This window comes from Centroberyx gerrardi, chromosome 24 (genome assembly GCF_048128805.1).
Source record: "Centroberyx gerrardi isolate f3 chromosome 24, fCenGer3.hap1.cur.20231027, whole genome shotgun sequence".
Classification (NCBI taxonomy): Eukaryota; Metazoa; Chordata; class Actinopteri; order Beryciformes; family Berycidae; genus Centroberyx; species Centroberyx gerrardi.
The window spans coordinates 6,086,212-6,106,778 of NC_136020.1; the positions used below are offsets into that span (position 1 = coordinate 6,086,212).

Genomic DNA, 20,567 nt, shown 5'->3' on the forward strand with positions numbered 1-20,567 from the left:
TTGACTCAGTTTACTCACTTCTTTATTAAGAAGTGAGTAAGTGGAACATAACCTTTTCAGGCTGACATGAATCTTTATGATATGAAATGGAATAGTAACTATGTGGATAGTAGTAATTGGATAGTAAATATGAAATGGAATAGTAACTATGGAGTAGTGAAACTGATGTAAGTTATATGAGGATAGTCTTTAAAGAAGAAAAGCATAAATGACTGCTTTTCTGAGTTTTTGTGTAGGTTACTCACCTTTTTGTTTACCATTACATCAATGATGAGCATCAAATCTGTTGCTGACCTCATGATTTTGGGGGAAAATTCTGTAGCTGGACCTTATGAATCAAACCCTCCATCTGCACCAACATTATGATGACAGGCGCATTGTCCTTGCTGAGGTGATTAGCGGGCTTTATCGAAGACAAAAGCCCTCTAAAAGGTAAAAAAGCCTTTTTGCCCTTTGCCCTTTTTCCTCTTTTCTATGAATAGTCTGCCAGATATATAATGGATGTGGAGCGCATTGTGCGGTGCGGCCGGTAAGGAAGGGTGATAGAATTCGAGCGTGGAGGAAGCTCCAGCCACTCTGCGGTTAATTCAGCGGTCGAAACCGACATAGTTCCTCTTTCCTTTCCCAGTTCGAAAGCACTTGAATCATTTCTCAGCAGCAGAAATTATACACGGCTAGAATCGCTATGTTTACGTGTGGAAAAGGGGTTTTTGTTGGTCTGTCAAACTTTTCTTTGTCATTTTCAGGCCCTGGCATGTGATGATGTGACTGTATGATATAGTAATGACTTTACACTCAAACAGGTAGCGGATGTATTTCCAAGTATAAATTACATTTAGGTGTAATTAGCTGTCAGACGAATATTAGGCAAGTGTCAGGAAAGCATTATTCATAAATTCAGTCGTATTCATAAACAGCTCAGTAAGGCAGCATGAGTCAGAAGAAAACGCCTGAAGCGATGCTCTTCACTGATAGATCCTCGTCAGTGAATGACTGGCAGATAGTGGATGTGTGTTGACACTGTGCTTGTTGGTCGGTGTATATTTATGTATCAGTAGGATGAGACAAAAGTCCCTTCAGCCCTCAGTGCTTGTGTGGCCTGGCCTCCGTGACCCTGCCATGTGATTGGTTCCTCCTTCACCACTGTTTATTTCTGCTCTTCCTGTTTGTGCTCCACCACAAGAGCCGTTGCTGTGAATGCTGGGTAAAAAAAAAAAAAAAAAAAATGGCCGGGTGTCGAGGTTCGGGGCGGGGGTGGGGAGGGGGTGGAGTGGGGGTGGGGAGGGGTGGAGTGGTGGTGGGGAGGGGTGGAGTGGGGGTGGGGGGCAAATGTGTCAAAGATCACACAGAAAAAGAAGGCTCTCAACCACAGGCTAACATGTCAACAGAGATTAAACTAGTTTATTATTTTCAAAGAGGAAAAAAATTACGAAACAAAAAGCAGTCATATTTTACACTAGTGATTATTATTAAATTTTTACAACCATTCAGTCTGCATAACATAAAGAAATAATTCTACATCTTTGTTTCTTTCGTATTTTTGGTACTCTGATTTATACATACAAATAACAAATACAGGAACTTTTTTCACAATGCATATAATCTGTGGGCAGGAAGAAAGTCTTTCAGGTGATCCAATGTGGCAGTGTGTGTGTGTGTGTATGTGTGTGTGTGTGTGTGTGTGTGTGTGTGCGTGTGTGTGTGGAGGTGAGGGGTTGGGTGGGATACATGTGCACATTTGTGTGTGTGTGTGTGTGTGTCAACACAAACCAATTGCCCGAGACCTATAGCACATCCAAAAAAAGAGACGCCTGCAGTCAGAGCCGAAGACTCTCTGCAAACTTAATGCAACACAATTCCAGCAGGCAAAAACAGAGGCCTGCCCTTTCTCAGTCTCTCCCTGTCGTCTCCTCACCTCCTCCCTCTCTTTTCCTCCAGGACACAGGGGCGTCCTCTCCTCGCTCCTCCGGCGGCAAGTCTCTCCGCCTGCCGTGACTCGTACCCTTCTCGTCGTTAGCTGCCCGGAGGCATGTTTCCTTTTTTTTTTCTTACTTAATTAAAAAGTCTTCATTAAATGTACTGTATTTCATACAATTTGTACAAATATATTCAAAGTTTGTCTCCCCTCGTCTTCGGCGGAAGAGGAAGGGGAGCGCGGGAGGGGGGGGCGGGGGGGGTATACCTGTTACACAGGTGCAAGGTGAAGAGAGGCGGGCTGGGGAAAGGGAGAGGGCGTCATAAAAGTTAGCTTTTCGTAATGTCTGTTTTTGTAATATTTGCGTCTGTGTGTGGAAAAAAAATGGCTTTTTGTACACAAATGGAGCTCCTTATCGTGGGATCAGCTGGGAGGACAGTCTGTGTGTGTGGCGGTGGCTTGGAGAGAAAACGCTCTCGTCTCTCTGCCCGGTTGGAGGGAAACGTCTTCCCGGAGGTCAGTGCGCCACAGTCAAGTCAGTCTGCGAAGCATTCATATCGCAGAGGTGCACTTTGATTTTATAAAAATAAGATACAACTGAGGACAATGGAACCTAAAGCCTGTCTTTCTCGCTCCGAGGCGACTCGGCGGTGGGACAGGGGAGCTTAGGTCGGGCCGAGGAGCGGTTTGTTTGTCTTTTTAAGATATGGAAGCGGGTCAACAGAGGTACCGAGGGGTGCGGTGGCGGGGTGGGGGGGGGGGTGGGGGGGGTCTCGAGGGGTCGGGGGGGGCGGCACGGCGCGGGGGGAGGTCTAGCCCATGGCGGTGACCATACTGGAGGGGTGGTGAGGGGCGAAGGGGAGGCTCGCGGAGGGGTGCATGGGTGTGGGGGTGGTCAGCATGTGGCCGGAGTGTGAGAAGGGAGGGAAGGAGGACATGTGGCGGGACAGGGCGGCCGGGCTGAAGGAGCTGCTCTTGTCCATCAGGCTCTTGGAGAAGTCGTCCATGCTGTCGTGGGACTTTTTGCTCTTCTTGGACTTGCTGGACATCTTCCTGTTCCGGGTCTGGATGCCCTCCTTCTTCATGGTCAGAGGTCGGTTGATCTGGTCCCGCAAAAGGAAAGAGAAAACGGCAGGTTAGTATTGCGCTTCTGCGACTTCCATCTAATTTTGTCCATGTGTGAGACAACGCTGATGGTTAGGGCTAAAGGAGATAGAAAATTATTTAAGCGGAGATTCAGTTCGGAATGCATCTTATTCAACATAAGTAATGGCATTCATTATTCCGGGTCCATTTTCATTAAGCAACACAGCAACAAAGAAATATAAAACCGTAATTGAGGAGTGGCAGCAAGTTACAAAATAAACAAGAAAACGTGGCACATACTGAGCTTTTTAGTTTTGTGAAGACAGATTGGGGTTTTGGGGAGACATAATGATATGTAATGGAGTCCCATTATGGGGCAGATCTGGCTGTCCCATCCTGAAAGAGAGGGTTGTTTGTGTGTGTGTGTCTGTGTTGGGGTGAGTCCGCATTCGTCTGGATTTAAATGCTGATTCCCTTAAGCTGGACTGGATCTGAGGCTACGGCCATGCCAGAAAGAGAGAGAGAGAGAGAGGGAGAGAAAGAGGGGGAAGATAGAGAGAATGTGTGCAAAAGAGAAACGGGGAAGGGTCTGGCAGCTAATGTGTAGCCAGTCGACCACAGAGACACATGGCCATGACGACCGCCGGCGTCGGCCAAGTCCTCCTCTCCACCCTCCATCTCAACCACATGGCCGTCTCCTGGCCAAAATGGCCCCAGCTGCCATATTCCGGCATAGGTTTAGCCGGGAATGAGAGCTGGATGATGGAATTCCAGCTCTAGGCAGGATTATGAGGGGAGGTGGATGAGGCCGACTGCCTTCCTGATCTTTCTGAGCGGTTCTTCCCGGGGAAATGGGAACAGGGATTTCTTCTTCACTCTCGCGCTGTCTGAGACATTGGCATTTTTCGCTGACTCTTTAAGCAGAGTGGCCTAGATGATTAGTGGAGGGCAGAGAGCTGTGGCCCCCCAGTGATGTGGTTTCATTCTCTAAGATGTGGCTCCATACCGGGGGACTTTCTCTGCCTTGTCTGCCTTCCTTCTAGCACTGAGGCATGCTACGCCCACCTAAAGCCGGTCAGGCCTCTGCTCTTTGATGCTGAGATGTCTACCATCTCACAGAGGAAGCCCTGGGCCTCTGGCCTGCGCTCGGCCGCCACCCCGGCACATCAAACAAAAGCCGAGCCAATGTGTTTGAGTCAATGACCACCGCAGAATACACAGCACGGCCCCTCACATCCTCCCTCCCCGTACCAGCAGCTAACCACCTGAAACCTCGACCATAGAGAGGTGTCAAAGCTGACCGCACTGCACCTCACTCAGAGAAATCAAAGATGAGGGAAGACACTTTAAGCAGGCGCTGAGAAACCCCTGTATACAAAGACTGTCTGTGCTTTGGGTGTCAACAAGGCTTCATGTTTGTGGCAACTTTTCTGTTTTCACAAGCTTCTTATCTGAGCCCGGGGGTTACGGGACACAACAGATTGCTACCATCAGGTGTTTTGGTCGACCGCCACCGACAACATGCGCAGGCAACGGGGACTCCGCTAAACTCTCCATGAAGAATGTGGAATTTGTTTCAAAGGGAGCAAAACAGAAGTCTGGATTTACCAAAATAAACTAATTTCACAATTACGCAGAGGTCGGGGTCAGTTCAAATGCTAATATGTAACTGGGAAATATTATTCTTCTCTCCTTATAACCTTGGTCTGAATCGGTTTCTCCAGTCCCCAACAATCTGCCAAAAGCAACATGGGAAAATGATTTAACAGGGAGCGCTTGCGTGACAAGCGGGGGAGCATAGCGGGATACTCTTCCCCTTACACATAAGGATATGGGATATAGGCTACCTTTATCTGATTAACTCTGAAGGCAGCGCTGCCCCTGTCTCTGGGAAGGGGAAAAATTACCTACATCTGGTCTCAGGGCATTTATTGTTATCATTATTATTATTATTATTTTCAGCTATAATAGCTGTTTGATTAAAAGTGACAGCTCTGTGCACAGCTCTGTGAAAGGGGAGGGGGGGAGAGAGAGAGAGAGAGAGAGAGAGAGCGAGAGAGAGAGAGATAAACGAGTCCCTGGGGTTTTCAGATTGAGGATGTGAAATGATGTGGTGAAGCACTAACCAACCCAAAACGAATCAGACGGATTGCTGGTCAGAGGGGGGACTCCAACTCCCTGGCGCGGATAGAAGCAAAAGGCCAGAAATAAAAATCGGCCTGGAAATTAATCGAATTTTAATTAAGCCCCTTCTTTAATATTCAAAAGCAAGGCGGCTGCGGGCTCAGTTCACTTCGGCTCTTATACATTTTAGATTCGCACTTACTGCCAATAAATCATATTAATTCTACAGTATTTGTTATCGCGGTGCCCCGGAAATTCTCTGCAGGGACGAGCCAGATAAAATATTCACACTTAATAGCGAAAGGGGCGGGGGGGTGCCCAGTAGGACAGGATGGAGAATGAGAGAAAAAAATAAATAAAGAGGGCAGGGAGGATGGATTTGAAAAAAAAAAAAAAAAAAAGAAGAAGAAGAAGAAGAAAAAAAAACGACATGAGAGAGCATGCTTAGATAAGTTAGTAGATATCTTACTATAATGCATATGCAGCTGTATTGCTTACATTGTGCAGTTTGAAGTACAGGCCGCAGGCGTTACACACCGGGTCCCCGTTGGCGTTTCTCCGCCACAGCGTCGTCGTTGTCGTTTGACAGTTCGCGCATGATGTCCCTGCCCGCCTGGCTGCAGACTGTACGGCAACACAGAGAAGAGAGAAATGCCAAATAAGTCACATGACCATATAACAGCTTATCCAAAAAAATGGTTTATTCTGATTAACTTGACACCAGGATCTAGGGCTCCCATTACTTTGCTACTGAAATGGGCTAAAGTGGATTTTTCTAAGATAGATAGGTAGATAGGTTTGGTGTTTGGGAATGTGTGACCTATGACAGATTAATATGGCAAGCATCTACTGGTGGCTTATTCTGACAAACTTAACACCAGGATCTAGAGCTCCCATTCAATAGCCTTTAGGCAAAACTGTGCCAATGGAGTTGGTTAAAAAAACAGATTTACAACAATGGAGATGCCCTTCCAAGTTTACTGGTATTAGTCTGGTGTTGGAGAATTTCTTTGTATATTTGTGGCAGCCCTGTATACATGGCATCATGCATAGGTCTACATGGCTACTATTAAATAAAAAAGCACATTTTGCAAAGAAAAAAAAAACAAGAAAAGAAAAGGAAAGAAATAGAAAAAGCAATTGTATTTTCATTTACTACAGATTCCTCCTTATACATTCTTTATTTTCACTCCTGTACTTATATTAGGCTTTTCAAAAATATTGAAACATGTTAGTCAAATAAGGGTTTATTTTGAAGGTTTTGACCCAAAGCCCTATATTTTATTCTGGTTGCCATGACACTGGTAATATATATACATATATATATATATATGTATATAGCATAATACCAAAGCCTCTCAGTATCCACCCATAAGAATTCTTGTAGCGTTCAGTAAAAGCTGAAAATAGTTTGAAATAAAGACAGAAATACCAAAAACAGAGCTGCTTTGACTCGAGGCTAAAAATAGCGTCATAGGGCACATACCTTCAGAAGAATAAATATTTACAGAAGACATAAAAGCAGTGCCTTGAAATGGGAGCTATTAAATCTGATTAAATTTCCCCTTAAAGTGCGTGAGTAACAGTAGTGTTTGTGCCACGGAGGTTTGTTTAAATATCGAGCTCATGACATTAAACAATTGAAATTAAAAGAAGGTCTGAACATGTTCATATAAATTTGGAATCAAACTTTAAAAAAACCTGTTTTAAATTAGGCTGTAGCGTTACTGTAGCCTACAGTATGATGTTGTTTTAGAATCTATGTGCAATTGGAAGAGATTTTTTTTTTTTTAAACATGGACAGGGATACTTGGCTTAATAATAACCTCATGGCGATAATTCATTGGATCTGCACGCCAATTAAACAACGTAATAAAAAAAAGGGAAAATCTATGGCCCCGTTTTAGGCTACTGGGGAAAAAAATAGCCTACACTTAATTTTGACATAGTGAAAGTCTCTGTCTTCCCATGGATTTAACTGCTTGCCTCTGAACCCAGTTTGCTGCAATGGCTTGACATTGATGTTATAATCTCTAAAAACAATCAATAGACAGGTGACCGCAAAGGACACACCACGTAAAGGGACTACATTATCTCTGGGAGGGATTTCCAATTATCCACATCTGGTGGCCTAATAACCCCTGCTGGTGTGTGGTTTGAATAACGAAGCAGGTCGGGGGCTGTTGGCTCAGGAATAAACCCTATTATGTCTATTAAGTCTATATATAATCTATGTATTATGGCTGACATCGCCCGTACACTTAAGGACTGTTTCCCTATATCTTCGCTTTAATTTTCCCTTTTTCGCAATGTCGCCCTCATTTTACTTTCTCTTCTCCCTCTTGTGTTTTGAATATTAGGCCAATTCACTGAACACTAAGCTTTGGCAAAGTCCCCACTAAATTTCTGTGGGGCAATAAAAAGATGACTGACTATATTATTTGGTCAGTGTGATGAATTATTAGACGGTCACCAAACTCTCAGATTAAAGGGAACATTTGTCCTGAATGTCCCGCTGATGTGATTTTTAGATATGGCTTCCAAATAGATTTCTGGCAGCTTTGCTTGATCTTTGCTCTCCATCATAATGATAAAACTACTGGGTCACATTTGGTTTCACTAGGAGTGGCAAGTGCCCATACCCCGCCATCCCCAACTGACGCCCATGTAGCCTATTAGGCAGAGATTCTAACACTAAACAATCTCCAGTCGTGACTGTGTGCTGGCCCGGCTCGGACTCCGCAGCCTTTATGTTTAGACTGGGGAAGCGGGCTGTGTTGTTAAAAGCGACTTATCTGCGCTGCTCAGATATCCGGCAGCCTTTTCCTGGGAAGTCGGGTTTTCACATTAGAGGCGAGGGAGAGAAGAGGTCCAGAGCAGAGCTGGACAGCCACAGTCTCTGCCTCGAAAGTTTTTTTTTTTTTTTTACTTTTTCATCTAGCCAAGAAGAGAGACAGGGGGAACTCCTCTGGAGCTCGTATGAGATGCAGCTCTATGGTCTTGAAGAGAGGGGCTTCCCCTTGAAATACTGCAAACTGCAAAATAGGCTACATCTAAAGCAATCACAAGAAAAATATCTAGCCTAAGTATAACCTAAGTGCTGAAATGAGAAAGTCCCTTATATAATATGGAGCTCATAGGCCTATAGGCCTGCAGCCTACACAGCAACCAAGCCAAAGCTGTTTTGTCTTTATTGGAGGCAAAACATCTCCACAATGCATATGGGAGCTATTGTTCAAATAGAATAAATGAGCATTCTGTGAATCAAAAAAAGCTGAGGCAAATAAAAAATGGCATCATCATTACATCAAGAATTGTGCAGTTTGCTATGGTATCTGAAAACAGAGACCTGCACTTGTCGAGTCAATTTCCTGCAGCTAATAGGCCTACTTCTTCCTGGATAGGGGAAAAAGAGAGAGAGAAACGGAAATGTCATCAATAGAAACATGTGGTAGAGACGTACCAGTCGTCGCTTGGGCTTGATGAGAGGGCGATTCTGCCCGTTCATCTTGTGATAGAGTCCGCAGGCGTTACACAGATAGTGACCCGTACCGTCCCGCCTCCACAGCGGGGTCGACGTGGCCCCGCAGTTCACACACTCTCTACCTTCTGCAAGAGCCAACAGTACGCGCATGCACACACACATACACACACGCACACGCACGTACGCACGCACACACACACATGCAGACAAAAAACATGGAGACAGCGCCCAGATCAGTTGGTCCCTAAAACCTCAAAATCATTTATTCTTGATCCATATAATCTATGCTGAGAATGGAAAAGGTTAGTGAAATATCAGGAAATATATTGGGATTATAAAGCATGCAATAATGATATAAAGCGGTTTAATAATAACAATAATAGGCCTAATAATAATAATAATAATAATAATAATAATAATGATAGCCTAATAATAATTATAGATGTGTAATGTCTCATTGCTGTTATTGTATAGCATGAATTAAATAGCAGAGTGTCAGTGATATTATGTATAAAAACAAAATTTAAAAAAATACATCAAACACATAGTGTTGGTGAATAAACCAGTTGCATTAAGGTCCATTAGGCTAATAGTAAACACCATTCACTGAAATACACAACACTATCTTCAAGCTACGTGTCCTTGAATAGGATGTGAGACTATCCAAAATCCACTGTGGTCCATGATAAATATATAGTATAATATATAGTAAAACAGGCCTTCTTTCTCTCATCAGCACAACCTCTCCTTTAAATAATAATAACAATAATAATAATAATGATAATAATAACAATAATGATAATAAAGATAATAATAATAATAATAATAATGTATCTATATTTTTTATCTATGTTTATGAAGTCTGAAAATGCTAATCCCTGTGTTTTGAAACGATTGAAGAGTGTTTGGGTTTGACTGACACTTCTCTAGTGACACCGACAGGTGAGAGGCGCACTAACAGTTTAATTCTAGGGGGTCTGAAACTGAAACAACGGAGCACCGCAGCCAGATTATTTGAAAGCATAGGCGCATACAGGGCTTTTGTGCAACGCCGAGCCTTTGCATTTTTATGCATCCGCACTTCCCCTTTTCGACTGCAACAAGCTGCCCGACTACTTCAGAGAGACGGGGATGCGTCAGTTCTGGTCGTGCCGTGTTAGATGTGACAGATATGCAAAGGCCTCGACAACTATGAATCGATGGTAATTTTTTTTTCTCCAAGCGAAAACACTGTCTAACGCAGCCAAATCAAATGTATACTGTAGCGGATCCAATGCATAGGGCTTGAGAAATAAAATACATAGACCTATGCTATGCAGATGTTTGTATTGCACAAGGGCTGTTCCGGGTTTGGGGAACAATGCTTCTTAATGCTTTCTTTAAAATATGAAGTTTGCATGGAGTAGGCTACACACTGCACTGATGACATCATTAAAAAGGGGAGTCCCTTCAGATCGGCAAATATCTTTAAACGCACATTATCTCACATTATCCCGGAATTAAAATCATTATTTACATTAATAGGCCAATGTATGATGCTGAATAATCCCGATGATATGCATCAACTAATCCACTGTTTTCTATACTCCCGTCAAAGCCGCGCATGTGGCACTGATATTAATCTAATTACAGAAAACTGCTTTTCAGCAGTGCCGCAATAACCTTATAAAAATAATTACCCCTGCAATTTGGAAATATCCCCCCCTCGCTCTCTCCCCTCCCTCGGTAGCGGTGCACTCTGCCGCGGCGACGGCTCACCCGTTATTCCCTATGAATGAACGAGCAGCATCCGGTGCTCTACCAACGGTACCGGCGCTGGGTAAACAATGCAACTGTGGCGTGCACTGGTCTGACAGTAATGGGATTATCTTAAACATATAAACGGGGCGACACAGCCCGGAGAGCTGGCTTCCCCTCTGTCTCTCTTCCCCCTCTCTGTTAGTCAAAGTGGAGAGGAGGAAAGAAAAACTCTTGACCTAAATTAAGCTTAGCCTACAACTCTGAACTCATTTGCGTCATGTTGATTTCATTTAGTAAAAAATATCCAATGGACTTAACTCTGTGTAATAGAATTGTTTTGCTAATTGTTAGTTTAATTCGCCCTCGTTTTCCAACGAATGTAGGTTATCTAAATCATTATTTTTTTCATTGTTGATATAACGTCTTAGAAATAGATTTTATTTTCAATTGACAATGTGTGTCAGGTTAAATTGTTAAAATTATTCTCATCATTATTATTATTATTATTATTATTATTATTATTATTATTATTATTATTGGTATTATTATTATAATTATTATGTTTTATCTGATTAATCAGATGGTGAAATGAAAGAGCTTTAAGGCATATTGCAAAGGCTTTTCAAAGCCATTGCAATACAGGTTTCCCTGTATGGCCTTTAGCCCCAAAAGGAGAGGTTGTTCATGTGAAGAATGAATGAACTGGCCATGAGCATATTAGGATATATATATATAGTGAGATCAAACATGGCTATCATTAAGGCTGCAATCTGGGGAATAATGTTAGATCAAATGGGAATATAATAAAGCGCACGCCTACCTGAACAGGACCTTGTTTTTGGTCTTGTTTTGGAACCATAACTAGAAGATGACCCACCTATCAGGCTACTTGGTGGGAAGAGGCCTGGGCCGTATTCAGGGACATAGGGTGGGTATGTGGCGATGGGGTGGTGGGCAGAGGATGCCCCTGCTCCGAGTGATGCCATGCTCCGGCTGTGAGCTGACTCCAGTTTCATACTCTCGGCCAGGGTCACCTGGTACTTTATGCACTCTTTATCCTCCTGCCGTCCGGAGCTGCTGGAGCCCGGGGTGGATATGCCCGGGTCCGGGGATACGTCTTTCGGAGGGGTCGGGGGAAACGTGAAGAGGTGCGGACTGGAGTGGCCGGCGGACAGGGAGGAGGAGGAGGCCGGCGGGTAGACGGACAGGCTGGCCGGGGAGCCGTGGTGCAGGGGGTTCTTGGGGAAGGGGCTCAGGTTCCAGGGAGAAGTGCTGTGGTGCGGGGCGATGCCTTTGCTTCCCTCCAGCCAGGGCAGAGAGCCGTGCAGTAATGACGGACGACACACCTGGCTACCTGGGTTGCAGCACAAAAAAGACAATATGACAACCTGGTCTTATTCCCTTTCAAATAAACCTACCACATTTATTTCATGGCATTTCAAAGTATCACGACGATTAGCCAAAGCTTTAGGCCTTAACATTGCGATCTCACCTCGAACACCTGAGTTGACACTGAACACAAATGATAATTAAGACAAATTTACGGCACATATTTCTTGACATATCATTTTGTCTCATTTTGAACAGAGGAGTTGTACTGTAGGCTATAAGGCCTTAATTCAAATGGGTCTGCGGCAAATCAAAATATTTTGTATCGGGACTCCGGTGCCATTTGGTAATCGTTTGATCCCGTGATATGAAGAGAAACTAGAGAGGGTTTAATGTGGCCACACACACACGTGCATTATTTTTCCCCTTTATGTTTTTTTTTTCATTAAAGAGGCCTATGCAATAAATGAGTGCTTGCTGTAAGTCTGCATCGAAAGCCTCCCATAGAGAAACTAAGTCGTGATTGACGATTCAGGAAGTTAGAGGCTGCACTCCAGATATAGGACACTCCACAAATGACTCTGTGTATGCCCATGAACGGCGTGTAATTATAATAAATATTTTGCATGCGGTCAGAAATGTAAACATGTTACTGGCCATCACCAAGTATGCCGGGGGTATTTGTGACTTATGTGCCAACAAATCCATTTGTTTAGAGCCGTAACTGAATAGGCGATTGATCCAGAAACAAATTACGCACGGGCTTTTGAAGCACTTCTTTGACAGATAAAGAACTCCGCTGAATGTCATTGTCTGTTTATGAGTATGAATAAGAATAGTTGTGAATAGGAATGTGCTATAACCAGTAATAAGACGGATCGAGGTTGCACATGGTATATATCTGCTGTCTGGCTACTTGAGAGAAACCAAAGAAGACACACGAGAGGTAAACCATACATGTACGGCAAGGTTTCACAACACCTAAGCTCTCATGTTTTAGGACAAAGTCATCTCAGGCCAAAACCGAAACCTGGTTCACAACCTGGATCACAGTCGAATAATAGATATAATTCCAAATACACGAAAGGAATTGTTTTAGTCTTTTCTACAGCAGAGGGAAATGACGGCAAATAGTTTATATCCATCTGCATATTATCAAATAAAAGGCCTATACAGGCCCTATACTTACTGTGTGGAGGAGGAGGGTACCTCTGGACGGCTCGGACTGAGTTTCCATAGTATGGAGAGACGTGGTTCCCCTGTCCATCGATATTAAACAGTACATCCACATCGTCTGCGAGGGGATACTGCGAAGGGTCCATGTACGAGTGGCCGAGGCCCGGGTGGTGCGAGCCGGGATGCTGCTCGTTCAACACCGCGGGATGATGGCTCATCCATCGTGGCTGATCCGCACTTACTTCCATTGCTTTTTAGCAAATGTTCATGCACACCGAAGCAAACCGATACAAGTCACAAGATAAGAAACAGTCTGTCCAAAATCCCTTTTTGTTAAATCCACAGGTTCCGCCGCTGGTTTCGATCACCTGGAGATAGAGAGAACAATTTATTGTCTTATTTTCTGGACCCAGAAGGAAATTCTCAAATTGTTCAGAGCACGACTAAATAGTCAGGGGATTCACATTCACGTGAATTTACCCGAGCCGAAAAAGATATTTAAACACGAAACATACCCTACATTACAAATGCAACAGAGGTGTTGTTTTAGAAATAGCTCCAAAATCGTATCCAGGTCCCACGCGGAGTTCCTGAACTTCTTCCTCTCAAAAAAATGTCAACGTTTTAGCCCGACTCAACAAGTTGTTGAGGTTTCTATAGGCGCGGGGCTTGTTTGCAGTAGATGGCTTTACTGCACACTGACCAGCACCAGCAAGTTAAACTCACTGATCAAATCTCTGTTTGTGCGCAGTTGCAGCCCTCTCCATTAACTCCGCTCCTCTCTCTCTCTCTCCCTCTCTGTCTGTGTCGCTCTTGCTCACTCACCCTTGCTCTACCTCTCGCTCTCTCTCTCTCCAGCCCTTTTTTTTTTTTTTTTTTTTTTTACAGTGAAGGCATTCTTTCAGGATGGCGCCAGGCAGCTCAATGCTTGCAGACAGCTGTGGCGCGACGCAACTTAAGGAGGGTCTGTCAGTGTCATCAGTATAGGGGAGGGGCCTGCCCTAATTGAATATAACGTGGGCCAGGAGAGATGCAGAAGAAGTGCTGCAAGAGATTTTTTTTAAATGACCTTGCAAATAAAAAAAATAAAAATAATATAAATCATAATTTAATGGAATATTTATTTTTGGTAGGCCTATCAAAGGTGCACACATTCGATAAATGAAAACATTTCCTGGGGTGCAAAGTTCACAGTAATGGAAGATATTAGTAAGTCATTATGGAAGCCTACACCCCTAATGTGTAGGCTACAAAATATTAATATGTGTATATTTAGGCTATTAATTCAAAACAATTCAAACATTAAAAATCGGACTGTTTTCACAGTAAGACCTCACAGCGGCATCTAAACCAATAGATCCCAACTGAAATAATAAAGAACACAGAGGCTTTTTGTCTCAATAGGTCTGTTTTATTATAGTGCCGAGTGAAGGCTGCACATTTCCAAACAGTCTGTTGCAGTTTATCTGTGCACAACCGTAGAGAGAGAGAGAGAGAGAAGAAAGGCTGCAGCAGAGCCTGTTGCTCAGGGCCAATGGCAGGTTGCGGGACATTTACGCTCTTAAAATTGTGACAGTGCGTCCTCTCGCGGTGACAGGCACATTATTCTAATGGCAGATCCAAATTGAGCCGATTTTCTCACCGTGAAGCAGGCACGGACAAGGACGCCTGGGAGACTGAGCTTATAGTTTGAAAAAAAAAAAATCCCTAATGTAGGCTATTATTGGCCGTCAGTTAACTTACCAGCATCCTTCCACCCAACTCGCATGTAGGCTCTGCTATAGTCTATCCACTCCGCCAACTTAAATAGACAAGCAACAAAGGGGCATGTCATTATTTATTCAAAACAGTGCATTAAATGTAACACGATAGGCTACAGATGGAGTGATTTACATCAGCGCGCTTTTCATCGCTTTCCCCTATTTAATAAAACCCATAAGTAACTAATTTAAAGAGCAGCCTAACCTTTTCACCCTGACATCAAGCCAGATAGTCATTCACATGTACAGTGTCAGGCATGATGCCGTGCATCTCTTATTATTCCACTTGATTGCACGGCAAAAGGGGGTTTGGTCCTTGGGGAAGTATTTTGTGTCTAATTCCCAGTTTGGCTTCTCCATACTTTCAGATTGGCAGTATGTAATAGTAGAATAGAGTAGTGCGTGTGTGTGTGTGTGTGTGTGTGTGTGTGTGTGTGTGTGTGTGTGGAGAGAGAGTGGGGGCGGTGGGGGTCTGACACGGGCAGCCTCGGCGACGCCACTGGATGTGACGTCACCACGGTGTAAACAGTCAGGAAATGAACCTCTCCGGAGAGCGCGCAGCCTCTCGGCAGCGGGAGCGCGCACGCCCTTGCACCACGTATCACCACATGCATGTGTGACAGTCTAATATCAGGTAGGGTAGATTTACTGGGGAATTCATTGACTGCACAAAAATGGCACGTCTGCCTCATGGTTACTCGGGGTTGGCAGCACGAAATGGAATATCCAGCTTAATCAATACTATATAATATAGGCTAATCAGTTGTAAAGCTACTGAGAGGCTATAGGCTAATTAGAATCATACATTTCAAATGTGTAACCCTATTAGGCCACGTTAGAACGATTAGCCACCATGTTCAGGTGTTGAGATGACTTCATTAGATTTAGTCTATTCGTCCATATTTTCATTTTTTTTTCTCTTATCAAGGCTGTTCTCAGTCGGGTGCATGGGAGCACGGAGTGAGAGAGACTTGGCAGAGCGTTGTATTTTTCCTCTCCAGGATAGCCTACCTGGAGAGAGAGAGAGAGAGAGAGAGAGAGAGAGAGAGAGAGAGAGAGAGAGAGAGAGAGAGAGAGAGAGAGAGAGAGAGAGAGAGAGAGAGAGAGCATGTCTCACTCAGGCAAACCTGAGACTGAACTTGGATGCAAACTGCTGTAGCTGCCATTGTCAAGCTGTCAGCGGACTCGTGTAATTATCCTCTTGAAAAGTATCGCGGAGCCATTATCCACAAAGTACCCGTTATAGGTGCTCGGAGGCAACACATGACGGTAAATGTAGCCTAAAATCCCGATTATGTTTTTTTGTTTCTTGACTGGATGTATCGAAGCTTAGAGAATGGGACATGGAAGCCATCCCATGACTTGATTCCCAAGCCTCGGTGTCAATAACGCCAGAGCTTATTCAGCACGGAGTGAGGCTGCTTCTCTTAAAAAGTTGTCATTTCTAATCCCAAACTGTCGCCACAAAAGGAGAAATAGTGGGTTCAGCTCCCTCTCTCTCTCTCTCTCTCTCTCTCTCTCTCTCTCCTCTCTCTCTCTCTCTCTCTCTCTCTCTCTCTCTCTCTCTCTCTGTGTGTGTGTGTGTGTGTGTGTGTGTCTGTGTGTGTGTGTGTGTGTGTGTGTGTGTGTCTCCAAAATGAGAACCTGCATTAGTCTATTTTTGAAGTTAATGGCCTACAAATAGCAGCGCTGCGTGTGCGTAAAGGCTGATTCATAAATGTTGGCGGTGGATGGTCGGGCTGTTGATGGCAGAGATAATTTCTGAGTGATTATGTCAGCCAAGCCTGATTAAAATCAGGACACAGCCCATTTTTTTTATACTGCGGCTGAGAATTTAAGACACCGACGGATTATTCCATTGCCAGTGTGGGGGATGAAATTTTTAGATAAAGTCTCTGCGTTTACTGTGTGCCTCAACTTCCTCTCTAGGCTCATCTGTAATTATAATCAATGTTTTTCTTCGTGTAAATAATAATTTCCTTTCATCAGCTGATTAATCAGAGGTTAGGGAGATAAAATCACAATAATAATACAATACATAACACTGCTAGGCTACTACTACTAGCCTAGCCTACTAATAATAATAATAGGCAAATAATAATAATAATGTGTTTGTTATATATATGCTCATATTTTAAATAGGCATGTGCATTAGGAAACTAAATAAATAGGCTATATGAAATTTTTAAAAAGTGGAGGGGGGGCATTTCATTAATACTATTTTATCAAAGCTCAGGCATCTGGGCTTTAGTCCGCCCATATATTATTTTTTTTTTTACACATTCATTCAATTCAATATAGCAGGTAAAACTGTCCAAACAGGCGCGGCTATAGCCTATATTATTATCTTGATAAAAGATGGCGTAAATAGCCTATGATGCAACGGAGAGAAACACTAGAAATTAGATGATAAATTGTATGAAAATCGGAAAGCTGTGCTGATACTAGATTATTAGATTTTTGTGATGAGGATATAAATGGCTGTGTGTGGACGGCGCGGTCAACAGTGATTCAAATGATAAAGGCTAATCATGTGGTAGAGATGGTGGGACACATCAGTATGAATTGTTTAAGCTCTCTATCAGTCTAAATGTTGAAGCCGGCATGGCACCGCGGGCAGCAGAGGCTTCATCGCCTGCTCTGTGACTCATTTATTGCCTTTCTGTCGTCTTTTCAAGAAAGAAGCTTCTAGCCTACTCCATCAGCATGTGAACCAGTTCGGCTTCTTAGAACAAAACGAGGGCGTGAAATTCTGCTTGTTGAGCATGAAACTTGAAAACTGAGGTGGATTTCTTAGAATGATTGAAATGAGAACAAGCTCGGTGAAATTGCTTTTTCTTCGAGTTAATATTTGGTGTCATTCTTCGAACCGAAAAAGAAAAACACAACGGTCTGACAACTGCGTGTGATGCTTCGGCTATCTGTGTTTATAGTGTCTCGCCTTTTCAGAGATGTACTGATGTAATCCTTCATTTAGTTAACCTTAGGCCTTTTTCACCCCTTCCCCCCCCCCACAGAAACAAAGTCATCCGTTAGCTTAATATTTAGGCTACGTAGCCTACATTTGCCACTTTAATTTTATTTGACTGAATTTAGATTTAGGGTCAATGTAAATCCACAACGCCAAAACGCCTAAGTCTCAGGTTATTTAACAACTTAACGGACTCGTGCAAAACAAAATATCGACAGTAAAACGAAATGAAACACAGTACCCGCTGCCCATCTTTGTCATGGATGGCCTAATTTGGAGGCCGGTGGCAGGTTTTATCCCGGGTTAAAAGACGTGACAACACTTTAATAACAATACAATATTCAGTATCATGTGAGTGGCCGGTCTGGCTATTTTAAGGGAAAAAAAAAAAAACACAGCCGTTGTAATCAATAGAATGGTGCGCGAGGTCTCTCCGCGCGCTCTGCTCCCTGCATGCAAATAACCGCTCGAGCTCTTGGCCCGTGACAGCGCGCGTGTGATGCCCTTAATTTGGCATCCTATTCATTCTAACAGCGACTCTCACCGCCATATCAAGACATATCGACCAAAGACGAGATGGGGGAACTAATAACGGGAAAACGCAGCCTCAGCAAGCCCAACTCCTTTTTATGACCCGCCGGCAAGGTAATCAGATCAATTTCACGGGTTATATGGGATTCTTCCTATACCAACTTAGGCGGTAATAGGTCATTAAAATCCCTCATCTGCGCTATTTTGGGGCCGGTGTGAGGTAAATATTTTAAGAAATACACTTGGCTGTCACGTATATCAATCCCAACTCGTTCTTGGCACACGCGTGTGAATGTCGGTGGAAAAACCGTCCGTCGTCACTTATTATCAAAGCGAATTTTCTTTTGTAAAAGAAATTCCAGCCTGTAGGCTACAAGTCAACAACAAACAGCCGGTTTGCAAACACAAATGGGCGACGTTAAAGACAACAATGGCGGTCGCTATGTTGTAGCCTATATTCTCAACAGTAGCCTATTTCATCAAGTGCAGACAGTCGGTGCTCATTTGGAGAGAAATGAAGGCGTAACCACCGGTTAACCCTTCGTCTCTTGAGCGGTGTCAAGTCAAAAATGCCAAAACGACTGTGGCGTTGTGGCTTTTGCAACCGGAGTACACAGGCTAACATATGCAAAACCGTTCACAAAAGTTTCCCATCATTAATAGATAGGCTATAACACTGTCTTCACGGTGAGCTCATACACACACAGACCCGCTGAGGGCAGAGGCTGCCTACTGGATATAGGCTAGCATGTAGAGAAAAGCTAATGCCAGGATGCACCGGCTTTAGAGGAAATCTAAATATTTACTGACCTGTAGTCGAGGCTGGGCGGATGGAGGCTTTTTTTCTGCAGATGTGAAGAAAGAGTGACATAGAGATGGAAGCGCCGATGGCATTTAGAGAGAGGGAGAGAGAGAGAGCGAGCCGTGGTCGGGAGGGGGGAGGGAGGGGGGGGGGGGGGGGGGGGGGGGGCCGTGGTGCGCGCGCCCTCGGTCTCGGAGTCACACAACACCGCGAGCAGAAACACGCGCGCACATAGGCTACCGGCTGCAGCTCCTACGGGCCAACCAAAGCACGCGGCCTCTTACCGTACTTACTGTACTGTACACGCGAGTTCTTCCGGGTCGGTGTATTCAATACAAGTTATAGCAATAGCGAGCCAATTATGAAAAGATAACACTATGGGACTAAAATGATGGTTATATATAGTTAAACTAAAAGAAATGTAATCATATTTTATTATTACTCAGCCTACTATTTTTATATCATCACTACCAAAACTTCTAAACCTATTTATATAAATAGACAAAATTTCAGTGGACAAAACGACTGGTGACTGACAGCTTTTATTATTATTTAATCAATCTGATAAATCATTAGATGGAAGTCACCAAACTATTAGCTATAGAGGGAACATTGAGTCTGAATGTTCCCCTTATGTGATTTTTAGATAAGACTTCCAAATACATTTCTGGCATTTTATTTTTTTTGCATGATCTTTGCTTTCCATTATAATGGAATACAGTAGAAGATTACAATCTGATTCACTGAGGCAAAGGCCACACCTTGCCATACCCAATTGACGCCCAGGCGTTGTGGACAGCTGAGAAGCCAGATGTGAACGCCTCCCCATAGTTAGATATCAATGAGCAGAAACATGAACTAATAAACACATTCTATTATTAGCCTATATTATTAAGCAAACAATAGGAGCTGAAATACATTTTTTGCTTTGTCGGGGTCACGGGAATTTTCCGATCTCAATATGTGGCTACTATAGGGTCAATGATAGACGCTCTAATATGGATCTTTATCATAATAATAAGCATATTTTGTGCTGGAGGACTGGGCGGCAGCACGTTCCCAATCTAACCTCTTTATATGTCCTCATTGCAAAACAGAGGATTTCTCTCTCTCTCTCTCTCTCTCTCTCTCTCTCTTTCACACACACACACACACACACACACACAAACACACACACACACACACACACACACAGTGTTGCTCATCCTTTTGTGTTGGAGGAGGATACAGGTCTGTCACAAAGGGCAGATGTAGCCATGCTGGCGTAATCAACATTAATGTTCACAGGTAGGTCTGAATCATATTTCACCGAACAAAACTTACCATCTTTCCACGTATCATATCAATATGGTAATGTGATCGGAGCGGCATTATAGCCTAGTGGTTTTAGCAGTTGTTCTGAAATGGCAAAGCTTCACATACATCTACCACCCCGAGCATATAGAGGCCTACTAGCCTGCTTATTGACACCATGGTTGATTGAAAGGAGCACCAAGCAAATCCGATCCTTCTCTCTGTGAAATGCACTGAGGAGAGAGAGAGAGAGAGAGAGAGAGAGAGAGAGAGAGAGAGAGAGAGAGAGAGAGAGAGAGAGAGAGATGCTGGAGGCTTGGTATCTCTCATGTTGCGCCTTGACTCTTTGAAGGAGA

At 43.6% G+C, this 20,567-nt stretch overlaps 1 protein-coding gene across 6 annotated transcripts; it reads right to left on the minus strand.

Annotated features, from left to right (window-relative positions):
- Positions 1–1,374: 1,374 nt before the first annotated feature.
- On the minus strand, positions 1,375–19,016 carry gata3 (GATA binding protein 3). 6 transcript variants are annotated; one of them, XM_071920546.2, is made up of 6 exons: positions 18,927–19,016; positions 12,868–13,222; positions 11,170–11,703; positions 8,475–8,734; positions 5,624–5,749; positions 1,375–3,018 (listed from the first exon to the last, which is right to left on the minus strand). In XM_071920546.2, exons 2-6 carry the CDS (start codon positions 13,100–13,102, stop codon positions 2,728–2,730), a joined length of 1,446 nt encoding a protein of 481 aa, XP_071776647.1. In that variant the 5' UTR covers positions 13,103–13,222; positions 18,927–19,016; the 3' UTR covers positions 1,375–2,727. The 6 variants fall into 6 exon arrangements, with proteins under 6 accessions (XP_071776647.1, XP_071776645.1, XP_071776653.1 ...); XM_071920544.2 differs by lacking the exon at positions 18,927–19,016 and adding an exon at positions 13,370–13,788; XM_071920552.2 differs by lacking the exon at positions 18,927–19,016 and having other exon boundaries at positions 8,475–8,521; positions 11,227–11,703; positions 12,868–13,787.
- Between the last annotated feature and the right edge of the window lie 1,551 nt (positions 19,017–20,567).